This window comes from Sesamum indicum, linkage group LG3, assembly GCF_026168435.1.
Source record: "Sesamum indicum cultivar Baizhima isolate 11 linkage group LG3, ASM2616843v1, whole genome shotgun sequence".
Taxonomy (NCBI): domain Eukaryota; kingdom Viridiplantae; phylum Streptophyta; class Magnoliopsida; order Lamiales; family Pedaliaceae; genus Sesamum; species Sesamum indicum.
The window spans coordinates 16,192,601-16,213,056 of NC_142659.1; the positions used below are offsets into that span (position 1 = coordinate 16,192,601).

The following is a 20,456-nucleotide window of genomic DNA, read 5'->3' on the forward strand; positions in this document are numbered from 1 at the left end:
GATCGCTTTCTTGCTTACTCTTCACCAGCATATCATCTACATAAACCTCCATCGTGCTCCCTATGTGGTCTTTGAACATTTGGTTAACCAACCTCTGATAGGTCGCTCCTGCGTACTTCAATCCAAACGGCACAACGTTATAGCAGTAGACTCCTCTCTCAGTCACGAACGCCATTTTTTCTGCATCCTCCTTTGCCATGAAAATTTGGTGATAACCTTGGTATGCGTCCATCATGCTGAACAACGCACACCCTGCAGTTGAATCAACCAGAAGATCGATCCTTGGAAGTGGATATGGGTCCTTCGGGCATGCTTTATTGAGGTCGATAAAGTCCGTGCACATGCGCCATTTTCCTGCAGCTTTAGGGACAATGACCACATTAGAAAGCCAAGTCGTATATTGGATCTCTCTCACGAACCCAGCCTGCAACAACTTACTCACTTCCTCCTCTATGATTTTATTCCGCTCGACCCTGAACATCCTCTTCTTTTGCTTCACAGGCTTAACCTGAGAATCAATATTCAGTCTATGAACAATAACTTCAGGGTCTATACCTTTAAAATCTGAAGGACTCCATGCGAACATGTCATTGTTGCTTCTTAAAAAATCGATCATCAGCATCTCCATTTCCTTTGACATTTGTGACCCTATACGGGTTGTTTTTTGAAAATCTCCAGAAATCAACTCTACCTATTTATATTCTTCTGATGGCTCCAGCCTCTCCATCCTTCCTCGCTTCACTTCCTCACTCTAATCCATTTCTTCCTTCCTTTTCTCTTTCTTTGCGGCTTCTCCCTGCTTTATGGCCAAGTTGTGACATTGCCTTGTAGCTCACTGGTCGCACTTCACCTCCCCTACCCCATGTTTGGTAGGGAACTTCATCTTTAGATAATACGTCGACACCACTGCCTTAAATTTTTTAAGTCTTGTCGCCCCAACACTACATTATATGCAAATGGGCTATCTAACACCAGGAATTGTATCATACACGTCTTCCTCTTAGGTTCTTCGCCTAGAGAAACAGGTAGATCGATCACTCCCTCAGGTACGACCTCGCTTCCTCCAAATTCAACCAAAGGTGTATGAACCAGTCTCAACTTTATGTCTCCTAACTCCATCTTTTTGAGGACATCAATAAAAATAATGTCAACCGAACTACTATTATCTATCAATACGTTATGTACCTGATAATTGGCTATATCCATCTTGATGACCATAAGGTCGTTCTGGTCGAGTAAACTCAGGCTCAAGTCTTTGTCTCCAAAGACAATGTCTTCCTGAGGTTCCACATGCATCACTTGCTCTCCATATCTGAATCTATTTTCCCTTGCGTGTCTCTTCCTCGCTCTTGAAGAGTCTCCACCTGTTGGGCCTCCCGAGATCGTATGAATGACCCCCTTCGTGGGTGCGTTATCCCGGATTACATTCTTCCCCAGATCATCCTTTTGATTTCGTTCACGGCTTCTTGATCTACTACGATCTTCTGCCTCGGATCTTCTATCAACCAGGTGTTTGAAATATCCTTGTCTTATTAATCTTTCGATCTCGTCCTTTAACTGGTAACAATCCTCCGTATTGTGGTCCTTGTCTTTATGAAACCTATAATATTTATTAGGATTTTTCTTCGCAGGAGTATCACGTATTTTACCTGGCCATTGCAGGAGACCTTCCTTTTCGACCATCGTCATAACCCTCTCGTGGGTTGTAGTCAACGGAGTATACCTGTGATACCTGGGTTGGTATGGTCCTCTTCACTCCCTATCTTTTTCAGATCGCTGTTTTCCCTCTCTCGAACATTCGCCCCTAGATCGTCCTGGGTCCCTTGTCCATTTGTTATCTTTCATGGCATTCAGTTCTTCTTCGTCTATATATTTCTATGCCATCTCCATCAATTGCTCGATCCCAGTTGGGGGGTCTCGTGCCAACACCGACGCGGACGGACCCTTCTTCAAGCCATGTATCAGTATACTTACCATCATGTCTATCCGTAAATCCTGTACCTCCAATACTTCATTATTGAACTTTCCCATTAAATTTTTCAGCGTCTTATCTTCCGTTTGTCTGATAGTGACAAGATGAGTGGCAGACCTCTTCGCTTTCCTTTTTACTCGCAAAATGAAAAGAGAACTTATGAATTAACTGTTCATATGAATCAACCGTTCCACTTCTAAGGCTGGTAAACCATTCTTGTGCATTTCCCTTCAAAGTGGTCGCAAATAACTTTGTCTTAATCGGATCGGTCTGACCATATAAGTTCATAACCAGATTGAAAGCTGCCACATGTTCCCTAGGATCTTTACTCCCATCATACTTGGGAAGATTCGGGAATCGAAAACTGCTATCAACCACCTCCAGTAAGATCCGGTTGGTAAAGGTCGAACTCCTATTTTGAGATACAATTTCTCCTCTTTTCTTCAGCTCTTCTATCTGCTTCCCTAGTTTTTCGATCTGTACGCCAACATTATCCACATCTGCTTGTGAGATTCCCGGCTGCCTGGTGACCGTTCTCTTACTGGTCACCTCATTTGACATGGTCGTTTCGGGGCCTTTTTCAGGCACCCTCGAGACCTCTCGCCTATGCTCCATCTCCATCTCTTGGAACAACTGTCTCTTTGCTCCCTCTCTAGCTGGAGTCATGGTTCTTCGTTCATATTCTACTATTGCTTTCCTACTCGCTTCCTCTATCATTCGCTGTAATTTCATCCTTGATACTTGGATCATTGGCTCTTCTTCTTTCCTTGGTATCTCCTCCACATGCTGGTCTCGCCTACACGACCCTTCCATTTCTAATTCTTGTTCTCAGTTTTCCAAAGACGGCACCAAAATGATGTAGGTAGCACAAAATGCGGATCGGGTCGCAGAAATGGATCCCAAGGTCGGGTCGCTAGATCCTTCTTTCGAGCTACCTGTTAGTGAATTCTGATAACAAAGCAAACGTAAGACTAGCCGAGTAGCCCTCGGCGATGGCCCTTCGATGCCTAAGTTAGAAATGTGGGGTCGAAAAATATGAAAGTCGAAAGCACAGTGAGGTCGAAGGAGACCAGAAAATGGCGGCAAACAGTAATAAAATGTGTCTCTGAATAATCATAAATGAAGCTATTTATAGCCGTATGGTACCGTCTAGGTGAGTGATACGTGGCTCCATTGGGATGCTGCCACATCACCTGATCCAAGGCAGCCACTAGAGTTAACTTTCAACCTGGTCAAGATGGATCAAACTTTGTCAAATACACATATAAAATTGCCTTAAAAGGCAGGGGTATTTTGATAATTAAATAATCTTCCTCATCAGTAGGGTATATGAATTTTTACACAAATTGAAATAGTACCCAGATTGACCCTACTCTACTCCAATCCGACCCTGACCTAGATAAGGATCATTGATACCATACAATTCAAAAACCACATCAAGAGTATACAATCAGCCAAACGTATAAGAATCCAATACAAATATCAAACATGCTTCTTCATTTATTACATCCTTAAATCTTGAGGATGACCTATTCAGTCCTCTTGAAACCACTACTGACTTAATCATCAAGGTTTTTACGTAATCCAATGTAATTTTATATTATGCTCGACGTTCGTTCTTATCAAAGTACCTCGTACACTGGTTTATGGTATACTTTAGTTTCATAATCTCTGTTTTAATTTCTTTCTTGATTCATGTTCTTGGATATACATCGAAATAACATTACTAGTCCCTTCTGCAACTTGACCAATATTCTGTCACAAGCTTGGAAAAGAAAGAAGTAGTCTCCATAAGCTTTGAAGGTTCATCATACTCCACCAACTTCCCTGCAGGATAAAGGAAGACAAAGAGCAAAGGAATGATCAATTTTAGTTGTTTCTTGTGCAACGAAAAATGAAACGAAAAATGGAGGGTGTATGTACCGTAGGAGAGGACCATGACCATGTCGCTGTCTATAACAGTTGGAACTCTGTGGGCCACTGTTATTACTGTACAATTAGCAAATTCCTCTCTGATTATTCTCTGTAGGATGGCATCCGTGGCTGAGTCGATTGAGGCTGTTGCTTCGTCAAGAACTAGGATCCTGTTCCTCTTCAGAAGGACTCTACCGAGGCAAAAGAGCTGTCGTTGCCCCAGGCTCCAGTTCTCGCCTTCATCGCTCACTGCTTGCATGAATTTTCAACAGAAAATGATCCCACTTAATCTAAATGCAAGAATTCAATGTGATTCTTTGCAATGAAGTTAGAGTTACCTGAAGAGTCCAGCAAGTTCGGGAGTTTAGTGATAGTAGACTTCAGCTGGCATTTCTCTAAGGCCTGAAAATCAAGAAACTCACTATCTTAAGCTTTTTTAAAGTTAGAAGTTTCTGTGCAGTACTATATGTAGTAAATTTAAGTACCTTCCATATCTCATCATCAGAGTAAAGACCTAGTGGATCCAAGTTAGTCCGAATGCTACCCCTGAAAAGAGTCGGCTCTTGAGGAATGATGCTGAGTTTCAGCCTTAAATCCTTGAGACCTATGGAGCAAATATCAACTCCATCTATCACAATTTGCCCGCTGTAAGGCTCAACTAGACGGAACAAAGCACTGATTAGTGTCGTCTTCCCACTTCCGGTCCTCCCCACCACTCCCACTCTAGTCCCTTCTGTGAAAGTGCATGTGATCCCTTTCAGCACTATCGGTGCATTAGGACGATAACGTATCTAAAGGTCATCCAAAAAAATGAAAATGGAATTTAACTTGTTAATTGTCGATCAATGATAGCATTTGGCTCCAGTTTTGAATACTCCATCTGCATTTTCATGAAGCTGAGTTTACCATTACATGAAAAAGCTCAATTACTCACCTTTAGGTCCAGCAACTCTATTCTCCCATTTGGAGGCCATGAAGTTGGTGGCCTCTTGTCTTCTATTATTGCTGGAGGCTCCGCTGGTATATCCATGTATTGTTTGATCCGTTCCACCGATACGATGTAATTAGCTAAGTTACTATACCATCTAGATAAAAAAACCTGAGTGCCGGTTAGAGCAAATGCATAAGAAAGTGAGAGTCCCACGAGCCCTGTAACAACAAAAAATAACACCAAAATTTTGAATGCAACAGAGAGATATTGAACTGTTTGATTTATCAGTACTAACATACCTGGAGGAATGTAACCCTTGGGAGTTAAAACTAGAAAGATGGCAGCAGTGAAAAGGGTGAGATTTTGAAGCGCTTCGGTTCTCAAAACAAGCCATTCCATTGTGGCGTTTGATGAAAGGAAAACTTTTGCATCCATATCGACCAGTTTTAGGTAGTCTGATGAAAATCTATCGACCATTCTAAATGCTCGTATTGTGGCAACTCCTAGTGCTGTCTCAGATGCGTAGTTCATAACAGGAGCTTTTGTAGTGCCATTGATTCTCATCAGCTCACCAGCAGATTTTTGATAGTACCCCTACATTAGACAAAGGGAAGTTCAGAAAAGCAGATCAGAGTAATAATGATCTTCATTATAACTAAATATTTGAGGTCTCAAACGTCACCTGAACGTATTTTGAAGATACCATAGCGAATATGCCAACAAAGAAAACTTGCCATGTGATGGAAGCCATAATGCCAATTGTTGCTAGCATCTCCATTACGGGAGCCAGTACAAATACGAACGCCATGGGAAGATTAAAATCTAGCACACTTAGATCTGATGAAGCCTGGATGAGATCAAACAGAAGACCTGTTACAACCACTTGTTGAAACTTTATGTCCCAAAGGTGAAGGTATGAATGTATCTTACACGCGTTAGTATCCTCCCGACAGGGGTGGAGTCGAAGAAGAGCATAGGAGCATTGAAGATTGAGTTGGTGAAACCAGAGAAAAAGGTTGTTGATGCTTTTATTCCTAAAAGAACTGCAAAAAGTGCTTTCAAATATACGAAAACTGCACTAAGTAATGAGATTAAAGTGTAAATTCCGATAACAAAGATGCTGCTCATTTTGGAATTCAGAATGGAAAATGCTAGCCAGAAGCTTGCAGCTGCTTGAAAAGCAACAAAACCAAGCTGAGCTATTGTGGTGGAGCAAAAATAGGCCCATCCCTTTGAAATGAAAATGTAATCCAAGAAAGATTTCCAGCCCACATCTCCTACTTCCTTCTCTTCCTCCTTCGTCAACTGTATCCCTTTGTTCTCTCGAATTTCCCCATCTATTTCTTCCTTACCATAATACTTATTATCCTGCTTTAGCTGATCGACATGTTGTGCTGGATGTTCGTTTTGATTTGAACCAGATGAAGCATCGAATGACTCTATGGTGCTTTTATGAGCAGAAACAAGTTGTTCAAATGTCGTTCCAGCAACCAAAAGTTCCTCGTAGTTTCCTGATTGAGTAACTTGTCCTCCTTCTACAACCTAAGATATATTAACAAACCTCGTTTATCATATTACGAAGATTACAAGTACATGTTTCAAGACAAGCAGTAACCTCTTCTGAAAATTCATTACCAGAATGTTATCGACATTACTGAGGAACTCCACTTGATGAGTCACAAGAATTACCGTCTTCTTTGCTAGAGTTGTCATGACACAGTCCTGCAATAATACAATTCAAATCAATCAGAAAAACATCTAGCACAATAATAGCGTGTATTGACTAAGAATGCTCTAATTATTACGTTGAATAGAGTTGCTGCTGTATGTGCATCTACTGCACTGAAAGGGTCGTCAAGAAGATAAATATCAGCATCGTTGTAAACAGCTCGTGCAAGCTGAATTCTCTGTTTTTGCCCTCCACTCATGTTAAGCCCTCTCTGGCCTATCTCAGTGAGATCGCCATAATCAAAACTCTCAATATCTTTGTCTAGAGCACAAACTCTAATGGCTTCTTCGTATTTGTTCTTCTCCATAGGTTTTCCAAAGAGTATGTTGTCACGAACAGTCCCACTCTGAATCCAAGAAGCTTGAGAAACATAAGCCACTGATCCGAGAACACTCACCTGCAAACCAACAAAGACCTACTAAAATCAATGTCAAGAATTTCATACATACGTGTAAAAATCGTTGTTGTTGCATGACTTACAGTTCCTGATTTTTTTGGTAATTCGTCAATGATTGCATACAAAAGTGACGACTTCCCAGAACCAACCGGCCCGCAAACAGCAATCTTCTGTCCTGGCCTTACTTCCAACGAGACACCGCTCAGGGTTGGAGTAGACGTGTTTGCATCCCAACTGAAACAACCACCTTGTATATGAATGATGGGGCCTGAATCTCCTGTAGGAGATGTTTGCAGATCTTTTTGCTTGATTTCATCCTCAAGCATAAATGAGTTAATCCTATCAAAGGAAACCTTAACCTGAATCAAAGTGGAGAGAGCTTCAGGCAAGAACATGACAGGCTGAGACATGCTCCTTAATGCAGCCAAGACTGTAAAAACAGTGCCAGCATCCAATGGAGCACTCCTGAAGAGCACACATCCGAAGAAAATGACGGAAGGAACAATTGTTGGAGACATCCAATACAAAACTGTGTTAAATGCTTTCATGTACTGAGTTTTGGACAACCATTTAAATTCGCTCTTTCGAAAGGACTCGATCAAGCTCTTGAAATTCGATTCCCACGACTGCAACTTGATTATTTTCATGTTGTTAAGAATCTCGGACAACGACCGCAGTCGCTTGTCTTGAGCGATCATGAATTCAGTTTGATACTTTTGAATTAGTTTAGCAAACGGCACGTTGAGGAGACCACAGATAACGAATGGTACTAGGCCGGGAAGCACGCCAAGGCCCACGACTCCAGAAAGAACAGCTATAGCCAAAAAAATCTGAACGACTGAAGCCCACCCGACATGCAACCACATTGGAAATTCTCCCATTCGATAAGCATCGACTGCAATATAATTCACAATCTCCCCAATTGAGTGCCTTCGTCTCCCACCGCTCGAGAGCTTGAGCTGCTTCTGGTAAACAGCTACCATCAGAGCTGATCTCATCCTCATTCCAATTCTTCTGGAGTAAAAATAGAAATGCCGATAGGACAAAGACTCGACGACCTTCAAAAACACCAAACACCCCACCAAGGAAACACCCTGTTTCAGATTTTTCATCTCAAGATTTGAATATCTAACAAAAGCATAAAGCAATAGTGGACTAGCCACAACAGTAATCGTCCTAAAAAATGCTAAACTTCCAGCCAACACCAAACTCCTCCAGTGAACCTTTGCAATAGCCCAAAATACGAAATTCTTGGAACTGTTTATGCCTTTTTCTTTCTCAAGAACGCACCACACGTCGTTAAACTTGTCATAGGCCATAAGGGCCCCATCTTCTAATCCCAGATAAGGAATGTCATCAAGACTTAAAGGCTTAGTGTTTCCTAAACGAAGCAATGGATTTATCCAAGAAAATGACAATTTACTCAGAAACGAAGCTTGGCTTAAACCGACATATTCCTCCTCAGACTCCTCAGCAAGCAAAGGTTCCAAGAAGCAATTGTCCAAGGCTGGTCGAGATACAATCTGATATAGATCCCTCAAACCGCAAACGAAAAGCAACAAATTTGCAAGCCAAGGAGCAAGCTCTAGAATCTGTATGCGGTGCAATTCAACCAACTCTACTACATTTAACGCAGAAACCAACAGAAAAAACACAATCCACCAAACAGATTTCAGAAGAGCAATCCCTTTAGATCCTCGTACGAGCACAGAAATACTCAATGTAATCCATATTAGCCCCCTAGCAAAGAACACTAGCCACTTCAAATGACTTAATTCCTTGCGTTTAACTACCAAAGCATACACAACAATCCCAAAATACTCTAAGCTCACAAGAGCACAACTACCTGAAACAGCTACCTTAAACCAATCCCTTCTGCTCTCTCTTGAACAACTTATCCTTTTTACAATCAAAACCACATAGAAAACAACAGCCACGAATACGTTCAAGCAATCAAGAACGGTCCTAAAATCGCCCGACCATCCCATTTCAAGAATCCCTCCATGCAGCACAGAAATTTTCCCTGTTTCACAACAATTCAGTACAGGTACTCAATTCATGCATTTTCAAATGCAACGTACATAGCACCTAAACAACAAACTTCAGCTACTTATATTTATCCTACTCTAACCTTTATATACGTATAGATATACGCTATTGGTTGTTCACATTAATGAACTGAGATATATCAGAATCAAGTTCAAAGAAATTAAAAGAAGAAAAAGCCATTAAAAGGAACATCCAATCAATGAAGTTCATTTATGAGAGCAAGAAAACAGCTTACCCCATGAAGAAAACAGCTTACCCCATGAACCCATCTTTTCATCAATTCTGTCCATAAGAAGTGTAGATAACATGATTATATATACTTGTTCTTCCACAAATATATATATATATATATATATATACACGTGTGTGTTGACAAATAACTAGTGCATGCTCTTTTCACCAAATCAATGCCTGCCACGTGAATATTTGAGCCCTTATGTATTTATAGCTTCACGTGCATGGTCTGATATTTTCGTGGAAAAGAACAAGGAGAAGAAAAGTTGAAATTGTATTGCATTATTGGTTAATGACAAAATCTACAAAGCTACATCCATGCCTGCCTTTATGGATTTGTGTGTTATTTGAATTGGTCTCAAATTAATTTATTTAAGCAATACTTGCATAGTCGTTTTATGATGTTCCGTCTAATTATATATAAATTTTTTATTATTTAAAAAATTATATTTAATAATCTAATAATTAATTTTATTATATGTTATTTGAAGGATTTAATATTTTGATTATTGAAAGGTTTAATTTAAAAAAATAATAAAATAATTTAAGTTTGAATTAAAAATTAATACAAATAATAAAAAATTTATGGGATCATTTTATTTATCCCAATATATATTACTCTGACACTACCTATACTTTTTTGTAATTGTAGAAAGCACCCTAAGAGCTTTTCTATTCCTGAAAAATTATATTAAATTTGACTAAATCAACAGGGCATTTTGGAATTTTAAACACTGACATAGGTGAATTTTGTAATTTTTTAAAAAATAAAGATAATTTATATAAATAGATAATAAATGAAAGATGTAAATGTTATTACTAATGTCAAGCAAAAACAACGACACATAAATTTGTCTTTGTATGACTTAATAATGTAATGTAATGATGGTGTAGCAATCACATCGTACATGGAAAAAACTGACCGGCTCCCCCCTCGTCGAGTGGTCCCAACAAAATAGTTGGCAGGTATTTGTAAAAAAATATAGCATTTTATCCCCCTATAATATTGAAAATGAGCACATTACCATCTTATAAAAAAAAATGTAGCAATTTACTCTCTTGTACTTTTTTAAATGTAGCAATTTACCTCCTTATACAAGGAGGTAAATAGCTCCATTTTAAAAATTATAGGGGGGTAAATTGTTGTATTTAAAATACAGGGAGGTATATCGCTATTTATTTTTTTATAAGTGGGTAATTTGCTCATTTTCAATATCACAAGAGGTTGCTTGCATTTTTTTCCTTTTTTGTAATTATAAAAACACCCTAAGAGCTTTTCTGTTCTTAAAAAATTATATTAAATTTGATCAAACTAACAGGATATTTTGAAATTTTAAAGGCTGATAGGGGTGAATTCTTTAATTTTTAAAAAATAAAAATAATTTGTATAAAAAGACAATAAATGAAATATTTATACATAATTATCTCTCATTATTAATGTCAGCAAAAACAACGTCACATGAGTTTGTCTCTGTACGACTTAATAATGTGATGTAATGTTTGTGTAGCAATCACATCGTACATGAACAAAACTGACCGGCTTCCCCAGGCTTCTATTTTTAGTAGCTATAGAATTTAATAATCATTACGTCAGTTATAATTACGATGAGAGCAAAGAAATCTAAACTGATAATGATAATTTGATAACTTGTAATAGAAATATTGGTCGTTAGATTCGTCGAGCAGTCCCAAAAAAAATGCTCAAACGTCTAAGTCGGTTGGAGGGAGATAGAATGAAAATCGAAGAATACTTGCACGAAAGTAATAATGAGGCATCGTTGCGAGGTCGAAAATGTATGTATTTTTATGGGTCTATGTGACGTGATCTAGAGCATATGTTGCTTAAATTTATTTTTTTTGCTTTATTTTCTTTTGAAATATGAAAAAAAAAATAGATGCATTAGATTACAACTTGAAAAACACCATAAAATGACAGAAAAGTAGTAATTTTTTCCACTTTAAATGAAATATCCATTAAGTCAGCGGAAGGACGACCAAAAAAGTGCCAAAAAAGATTAAAGTTTGAGAATCAAAATTGCAACATTAAATTGTTTGAAAACTAAAATTATATTAGTAATTATATTTGATGACCAAAAACGATGAACTCTTGTCTTAATGTCTCCTAATCCCATCATTTAATGCTTGAAAAATCACAATGTCTCCTAATCCCGCCGTTGAATGCTTGTCAATTTCAAATACTTTTCAACAGCTCAAGAAGCGTGCTTTCTTGGTTGAGTTCATATCGAGAAAATGCTCAAGTTGTCGTCGTCGTCGTTTTATCTCTAGTTATTTACTGTAATCTGCACCAGCTAGTAGTGGTTGGTATTCTTACCCCCAAAAAAGTAGGGATGGCAACAGAGTGGGTTTAGATTGGATTCAAATCTAAATTTGGGATCGATCGGATTGAACTCGATAGACCTAATAAATTCAATTAATATTTTTAATATATTATAAATATGTATATCCTTTTAAAATAATATTATCATTAATAATATAAGTATGATATAATAATATTATCATTAATAATATATAAGTATGAGATAATAATATTATTAATATCCTTTTTGCTAATTTATATGTACGTATTTTAGACATTGAATTATTAAAATTTTAAAATGTGTTACTTATATAAACATAAAATATTTATGAACAATTTATTTCATAATTTAAATTTATAAAATATTAAGTTTATGTATTATATATATGTATAAAAAAATTATACATATATTAATATATTTTATATAAGAATATATTCAAAATCCAAATCATTAAAATTTGATACCAGCTCGATACCCATTTAATATTTCAAAACACATTCCACTCAAAACAGGTTCAGATCCGAGTCTAACCCAAACTCATTGCTATCCCTAAATTGGTGTCCCTAAAAAACGAGTAGCACTCAGAATATTTTATAAGATGTTTGAAAATTTATAAGTTCAAAAAAGATATTTGGCTAATTTTTTTAAAAAGAGCTTATAAGATCTCAAAATAAAATATTTTAAATTTTATAAACTATTTAAAAAAAAATCACTTTCCTAACTTTTTTTTTTTGTAAGATCTTATAAGTTGTATAAAATTAATATGTCAAAAGATTAAAATATCCTCCTTTGCTATTTAATTTTTCTAATATCTGAAAAAGAGAAAATATTTTATTATTTAATAATAAATTATTGTAGTTAAATAAAAATAATATTGATACTGATACTATGTTTACTAAAAAATATAAAATCCAAGACACTATAAATCCAACACTATATTTTAATATAAAACACAATTTTATTAACTAATTAAAATATGAAATGGATCTGTTAGCCTATTTAATCTTCATACGGGCCTACTTTAATGGATTAACCATCAAATTCATATTTGAGGCCCAATAGAGTACTGCAAAACAGACAACTCTTAGGGCCCAATTAGTGAAAACTTTTTCCAATGAATAAAACATGCAGTAGATCACGTGTGGAGGCCCACTGGATAAGGATTGAACGATTTGTGATCATTTGACAACTGACGATCGCAATCGTGTACGTGCGTACAAAACTAACCGGAGAGAATGCAATCATCTCTCCAACTTTTTCGGGGAAGAGAAACTGATATGATGGATGGGAGCTACAATAATACATTGATCCATACCATTTATTTCCATATTTGTTTAAATAAAAATATCTTTTTTCAGAATAATTACACTCTTTTTTTGAAATTTAATATAATAACACGCAATCTTCTGTAATTTATTACATGTAACATTCCTTATATTTTTTTCCATCTAATAAATAAGTTCTTTCGTTAGTTAAAATTCACTAAATTTGCTAATATCAACAAAAATAAATCGGATAAAAAATAAATATATACTCTCAATTGACTTATTATTATTGATTTATTACAGGTTAAACTAAGCTTTTTATGACTAAATTACTCTTATATGCCTTTGCACCTTAATGTATATGAGGAGGTATATCTTCATTACCAAGCTCCATTGTTGATTCGAGTTATAACTTTTTGAAAAATTTAAAAACTCATTACGGATCATTCTTTATGAAAACTGGTCAATATAACATACTCGAAGCATATGCATAACTTAATATTTTTTTATAATTATGTAGTTGAATATTAATCAAAATTGTTAAAATAAATTAATCTTAAATTTGTGTAAATAGAAGATTATTGATAGAAATAATTGCTTAAAATACATAATATGATTTACGAAAAAATAAATAAGTGAAGTAAGGGTATTTTGGAGAATTTATATATTGTCAATCAAAGTAAAAGTTTGAATTACTAAGAATATAAATTTATGAAAATAAACTGATTTATATTTTAAATATCATATATATATATATATATATTTGTTTATTTTCATATAGCTTTTATACTATTTATTGAAAACGAGACCCCTGAAAAAACTAACTTGGTCGGCTAAATGTTTATTAACAAAATTAACCCTTAAATGTATCTATTTATTCACGTTATATGCATTTATTTAATCAATTAACTGTTTTAATAATTTTCTATTTATGCATATTTAATTTTGATCAAATATTCATTTTATCATTATTCTTTATTTAATTTAATAAGAAAATATAATAATTGAGTTAGGCACACACAGAATACACATCGAATATGCATCTATAACTGGTCTTAATAATGTACATGAGTTCTTTCAATACCGAAATAAGTGAATAAAAAATTAAAATAAAAATATAATGTATTTGTTAAGAGTAAATTTATATTGACACTTCTTGAAGTTATATTCAAATATACAAATATTTTTTAATTTTTGCAAAATTATAAATACATCATTTGATGTTATAGTTGTAATTACAAGTGTATCTCCTATTTAATAACAAAAATTTACACAAATAATCCTTGAAATACGTTATACTGACACTTTCCTACTAGTTATCTATACAAACGGCTTCAAACTTAAGAATATTTAAATTTAATTTCAAAAGATATTGATATAATTGACGTCTCTTTAAATAGAAAAAACATCGGAACATCATACCAGAGGCCATGAATTATTATTATTATGATTTTTTTTACTCGCTCAAATTTAAACTCAAGATCTCATATAAAAAGTGTTTGAGTTCAAATTATTGGAATGTCCCGAAAATAAACATGGGCCATGGTTTGAGGCATAAGACAGGCTTAGCTGCCTTAAATAATGTAATAATTACAAAGCCCCACACAAGGCCCAATGCTTTTGAAATTTGGGATTTTTGTTTGGGTCCCCTGCCCCTACCCTTACCACCCCACCCCCCCACCCCCCAACACTAATCCCAATCCTAATTTAAATTTATTGATTTGAAATTCTAGGTCTTCACTCCCAAGAATTTGTTCAGCTTCGTGTTCTTGGTATGTTAAATATTTTAAATTAATTAATTAATTCCACCATGATAGTTTAATAATTGGGGTCATTTTATAATTAGTCTATTATTACTCAAACTTCAAGAAAAACTCCTTTTATTGTATTGTATTCAGAGAATGATTATGCTGAGCTTTTCATGTGTCCCACCCCCCCCCCCCCCAAAAAAAAATAAAAAAATAATGAATTAATTATGATAATCAAGAATAATGTTTGTAGTAATTAGGAGGTTCTATCTCTTCCAACTTTTGCAGCTCAATAAATTCGTCTTATTCGATAACTCCCAAATTTTTGTCGCGCTTAAAGCCAAAATTACATCCTCGTGTTAATTCAAAACTAAAATGATATTTTATTAAAATTATAAAAGAGCCCCTCGATTTCACAAAATTATGATTTCGAAGTGGGGCCCGCAACTGGGCACCGCCAGCCGGAATGGAAGCCGCCGTCGAGTCACCGTCAGGCATTGATTGCGTTAACGTGACAGTTAAGTCAGGCAGCGGCGGGACGTTTGCTGACAGACGGAAAACGTTTACTCACAATTCATGGGGAATTGGAATTATGCGACTTTACGGGGTTCAAAATAATAAATGCATTTATTACAAGGAAAAGTGGTTGAATTTCTAAGTTACTTTCTTGGTAGGGTAAAGTGAGTTCATTCGTATTTGTGTATTTAAATACTGTATTCTACACCAATCATGTCCTGTTTTATTAATAAATTTTATGTCACGACCCCAAATTAGTTGAATCATACGTACAAAATATTCATCAAATTGAGTATTGACATGTATTTTAAATTATTTAATTTTTTTAAAAAAAAGTTTCTATCCATGATTGATGACGTAGTAATTTTTTCAATAATTTAATTATCTTTTTTAAAAAATTATGTACTGATATTATCAGTTAGAAAGAAAAATTATATACATAGGTAATAAAGTAAATAAAAATAAAATATGTATTTTTTTGTGTTTTTAATCTTACACTTTGATTTTTTTACTCAATCTGAGCGGAAATGAAATTAAACTCTAACAAAATTTTATATACGTTCAATTTTACTTCCCCTCTGACTATTCTTTCTAACCAAATATTAATTTTTTTTTTTATGTATATCCATTTTTAAATTTACACCATTTTTTTATCTGGACCAAACAAACCCTAAACTTTTACACGAAGAGCACGCACAAATTGCATGGGGAGAAAGATAACGGTGGAGGGGGTTCCGTGGTTAAGTCTGATCATAGAAGTGCAGTGTCTGTGAGAGGTGTATTGGGTTTGATTTGAATGCGATCTGATTCTGGTCGCTCCTTCCCACTAAATGCTCTCTTCAAATTTTGGGGCTTTCTTCATCAGATGCCAAATGGGTCCCATCTTTTAAATATAGAGTCAACCTGCTTCTTCCCCTGCATTCCAATTATTTTCTTCAACCTTTTAGAATTTATATTAGTCTAGTGATTAAAATTAAAATTTTATAAATAAATTTTAAATTATAAGTTCAAATTCTTTTAAATATATATTGTCATACTGACTTTATAATTAAATTTAATATTTTCGAATGAACTTGTTAGTCGAATATACCTTCACAAGGCTGGTATGGGTATGTTTTATAACCCTTGGAGGTGGGTCACCCGTGAGGGCCTTGGTGTCGATGCTTGGAGCTCATGACGGACAGAGACTAGTTCACAACTTCCATCACCCCACAATGCGTTGGGTGCTTTGGTGTAACCGAAACCGATGCTTATTTGATGGGAATAGAGGGGATGCTAAGGCATTCCTTATGCTCGACTTCTTTTTGTGGCTTTGCTTTGATTTTGATTCACTTGCAGATTTTGTTACGTGGATTCTATAGTTTTACCTAATAAAATACATGCTGGTCTGATTTTATCAGACGTCATGATGATATTTTGATAATTTTTTATACAACGAATAATATCTATAATTTATGTCGAATTTTATACGAAAGTACCATAATTTATCATAAAAAATAATGATATGACATAGGTAGAGTAGGGTATTTGGGGTGTTAAAAGAATAATTGTGGGTAGACAAATGTAAAATGTAGAAAGGCATGTTGTAGTAATGAGGATTTGGAGATGGGGGTGCTTATTTAATTTTTTTCTTTTTTAGTCCTTCCCCAACACATCACATGTTGATTTTATTATTTATTGGACGTTTCTACCTAAAAATTGCATCGTCCACGTGAATTTGTCATTCAATCATCAAATCAATCTTCTTGAAACTATTGGAATTGACTTGTTCGCAAGACAAAACAATCTTCAATTTTTGTAATATCTCTATTACTTTATTATTCCTTTTTTCAAAAAGAAATAAAATATTTTAACATGGGTACAAGAAAAAATATCGATAGTTGTTGACTTGATTGGAAGGAACGTGCAATTTTCAGTCAAATATTTATGATTTTAATTTTTTTTTACGATGTAAGAATTATATCAATGATATATTTTAGACGATTTATGATCACAGGACATGTCATAATTTATGGTGATAATTGAAATCATAACCACTCAAATATTATTGTACATAAAAAAGAAATTATATTTACACCCCTCATGAATCATCTGTTTACACAAATCTTTCCTACTTTATGTATAATTACAAAAATCACTTATGACAGCCAAAAAGTATGGGTAATTTGTATAATGATAGTGATATTTTTAGGAGTGTTGTATAATTTTTCCAAAAAGTAGAGACGATTTGCATAAAGGATATTGATGTTTTCTGGTGTGCGTGTATTATCCAAAATGCAAGGATGATTTCTATAAATAAATTATAGGTCAGGAGGTATAAATATAATTATTTATAAAAAAAAAGAAAGGAATAAATAGAAGTGTTTGATTGGATGAAATTTAGTCCAATTTTCAAAGTTTAGGTATTAGGTTGGAACTTTATTAGCATGTAGGTTTACTTATTGATTTATTTTTAGAGATGATTAGACTTAGACCCCATTTAAAAATTTGAAATTACACTTTTTACTTAAGAAATTTTAAAATTATACTTATACCATCTTCAAAATAATTTTATTTACATTTGATCCACTTTTGTTAGGATTTTGATAAAAAATACAGACTTCAGCCAAAAAGATTACATAAATTTTTAAATTTATCATTCATCTAATATTTTTATGCACATTATTTATTTATAATGGAATAACTATAACATATATATATATAGTGAGGTTAACATTATTATATTTATTCCCTTATAACTACAAAATTATTACATGAAAATATTAAATGGGGGTAAAATTAAAAATTTATGTAATTTTTTTGCTAACTTCAATATTTTTCGTTGAAGTCATAACAAAAGGAAGCCAGGTATAAATGGTAAATTTTTGAATTGGTGTAAGTGTAATTGAATTTTTTTTTATAAAAAGTATAATTTTGCATATCTAGAGGCGATCTAAATTTAATTAACCCTTATTTTATAATATGTTTATAAATATCATAATGCAGTGATAATATTGCAATACTAAAAACATCGTCTAAAAACTTACTACTCAAATAACTAAAAAAGTCATTATGTAATTATGTAAGTGTTCTTCAAAGTCGATAATAAAAACAATACCATGAATTTTAAAAACTAACAATTGAAAATTATAATCGAGCATAAGGATCTCGTCTTTTTAAATTCATGATTTTGACTTTTATTGATATATAAATATTTATTTATTTTAATAATAATTATTTAGAGTTTATTTTAACAGAAAAAGATGTATAATTTAATTAAAATGGGTGCATATGTTTTTGGTGATAGAAATGTTAAAAAATTTCTGACAATGTGGTAAGAATGAGGTTTTGGCTGTATTAGGAAACACTGTCTTTTTCTTTTTAAAACTTAAATATCATAAAAATCAAACTTAAAAGCTCCAACCCAAACATACTGAAAGTCATGATTGCGTAGCTACAGTCGGCTTTTAATAAGCTAAAACGACAAGCTTTCATTAAACTTAAACTTAAAAAAGCTAGAGCTGGAGTGGTGGGGACAGTATCAATTAAAACTGCTTTTCCCATAAGCTGATTATTCTGTTCTTGGCGCCCATAATCCCATTACAAGACATTTTAGCTTTGGTTCAAACACAAGTGATTGTCTGAAAATTACATAGAATATGTCACTAAAGACAATCGCTTTTATTATTATTTTTGGAACAACTGCTAAAGACAATATCTCTTCTTTAAAGCCAAATTTCAACTTTATTCACTCCCCGCTATGTTTTTCAAACTCAAATCTTTCCCACTGTTTTCTACATGTTCCTATTTTTATGCATTTGAATTTTGATCAAAGACAACAGTCCCACCCCTCCCTTTTTTTTTCTTTTTTCTTTTTTTTTTTTGGGTATTTTGCTTATTGACATCGGCAAACGCTCTACAATAATTGAGAAGTTTTAACGATTTATAATTCTCAAAATCTTCGCTCCCTATGACAAAATCAAGACACTCGCATGAAGTCAGAGCGGATAATACCTTACATAACAGGACACCAATTGAGTCCTACATCGCATTACTTATATTTATATATCTATTACATCTATATAATTGGAAAAATGCAAGCAACTCCTTGTGATATTGTAAATGAGCAAATTATTTCTCATAAAAAAAATAGTAATTAACAGACGGGTAAATTGTATTAAGCCCTTTACATAAACAATAAATTCATGTCCATTTTTATTATATATGTAGAATTATTGTCCAAAAAATTATAGACATTATATAGGATTTGCTTTATTGCTTTTCCTTTCTATCTTTACATATGCTTTGAGATTGAATATTTGCTTTAAAACAATTAAGTATTTTTATTATTTAATTACACTTTTTAAAAAAGTTACCTCAAAAACAAAAACCCGCAATTAAAATGTACTTTTTCTTCGGTTTTTGTCTGTATTAATATATTTTAAACTAGTAAAAATGATATAAATTCTGTTACCATAGTATAAAAGTAAATTTATAATTAAAAAGGTCGGCGAAATAATGTAAGACCTCAATATGTTCACATATTTTGGGTAAAATTACCCAGTAGAAAATCTCATATTTGAATACCATTCTGGTGTAAAATTTTCTCAAACCAGCGACAATCACGAATAGCAATTGGAAATCAAGCTCGAGCCCAGTGAACCTAGCCACACTTCGATCGTAACTTGTGGAAAAAAAAAAGTAAAATAGAAAATGAAAGTAAATTTACATCCTTGATTTACCAAAATGGAGGGCATTAACAGAAGGAATAATCTGCTCTTTAAATAAATAAATAAATAAATAAATATATCATAATTAAGAAATGGGCAATCAATTTGTCACACTTTCTTACAAATCACATCCCTATCTTGTAATTAATACATTGTGTCCTTTGTCTAACTTAGGACATTTATTGTATTTAATAATAGTTACTCGTCGTGATGAAATTTCCTTCTTGTCGAGCCTGGAAAGTCAATGTCTATTTGTATGTGCTATTACTACTTTATTTATTTATTTTTAGCTACCCCTTCATTAATAATTTATTATTTTCTTGCGATCTATCTATCTGAATATTATTATTAATCATAATGTTTATTTTGGTCGTAACCATCATAAATAATTTAGGATTTGTTTGATTGAGGTGAAAAGTGAGTGTATGAGAGGTTTAGAAATAAAAATGAATGTATACGAATAAGTTTGGTTAGGGAAAATAGATAGAAAAAAAAGTAAAATCGAATGTAGATGAAATTATTTCAAAATTCAATTTTTGTTTTCGTCTAAAATTGAATGAAAAAAATAACGAAACGAAGAAAATAATGAAGAAAATGGGATATTTTAATAAAACGAAGAAAATAATGAAAAAAGTACAATAGAAAAAGGGATATTTTAATAATTTAAACTCTGC

General features: G+C 33.7%; 1 protein-coding gene across 3 annotated transcripts; it reads right to left on the reverse strand.

Annotated features, from left to right (window-relative positions):
- Positions 1–3,417: 3,417 nt before the first annotated feature.
- LOC105157730 (ABC transporter C family member 8-like) lies at positions 3,418–9,385 on the reverse strand. 3 transcript variants are annotated; one of them, XM_011074187.3, is made up of 12 exons: positions 9,249–9,385; positions 7,027–8,966; positions 6,623–6,943; positions 6,453–6,539; positions 5,748–6,359; positions 5,500–5,664; positions 5,117–5,411; positions 4,821–5,035; positions 4,372–4,677; positions 4,225–4,288; positions 3,896–4,135; positions 3,418–3,799 (listed from the first exon to the last, which is right to left on the reverse strand). In XM_011074187.3, the coding sequence occupies exons 1-12, from the start codon at positions 9,298–9,300 to the stop codon at positions 3,699–3,701; spliced, it is 4,398 nt and encodes a 1,465-aa protein (XP_011072489.2). In that variant the 5' UTR covers positions 9,301–9,385; the 3' UTR covers positions 3,418–3,698. The 3 variants fall into 3 exon arrangements, with proteins under 3 accessions (XP_011072489.2, XP_020547852.2, XP_088735009.1); XM_020692193.2 differs by having other exon boundaries at positions 9,228–9,378; XM_088878883.1 differs by lacking the exons at positions 3,418–3,799; positions 3,896–4,135; positions 4,225–4,288 and having other exon boundaries at positions 4,428–4,619; positions 9,228–9,378.
- Between the last annotated feature and the right edge of the window lie 11,071 nt (positions 9,386–20,456).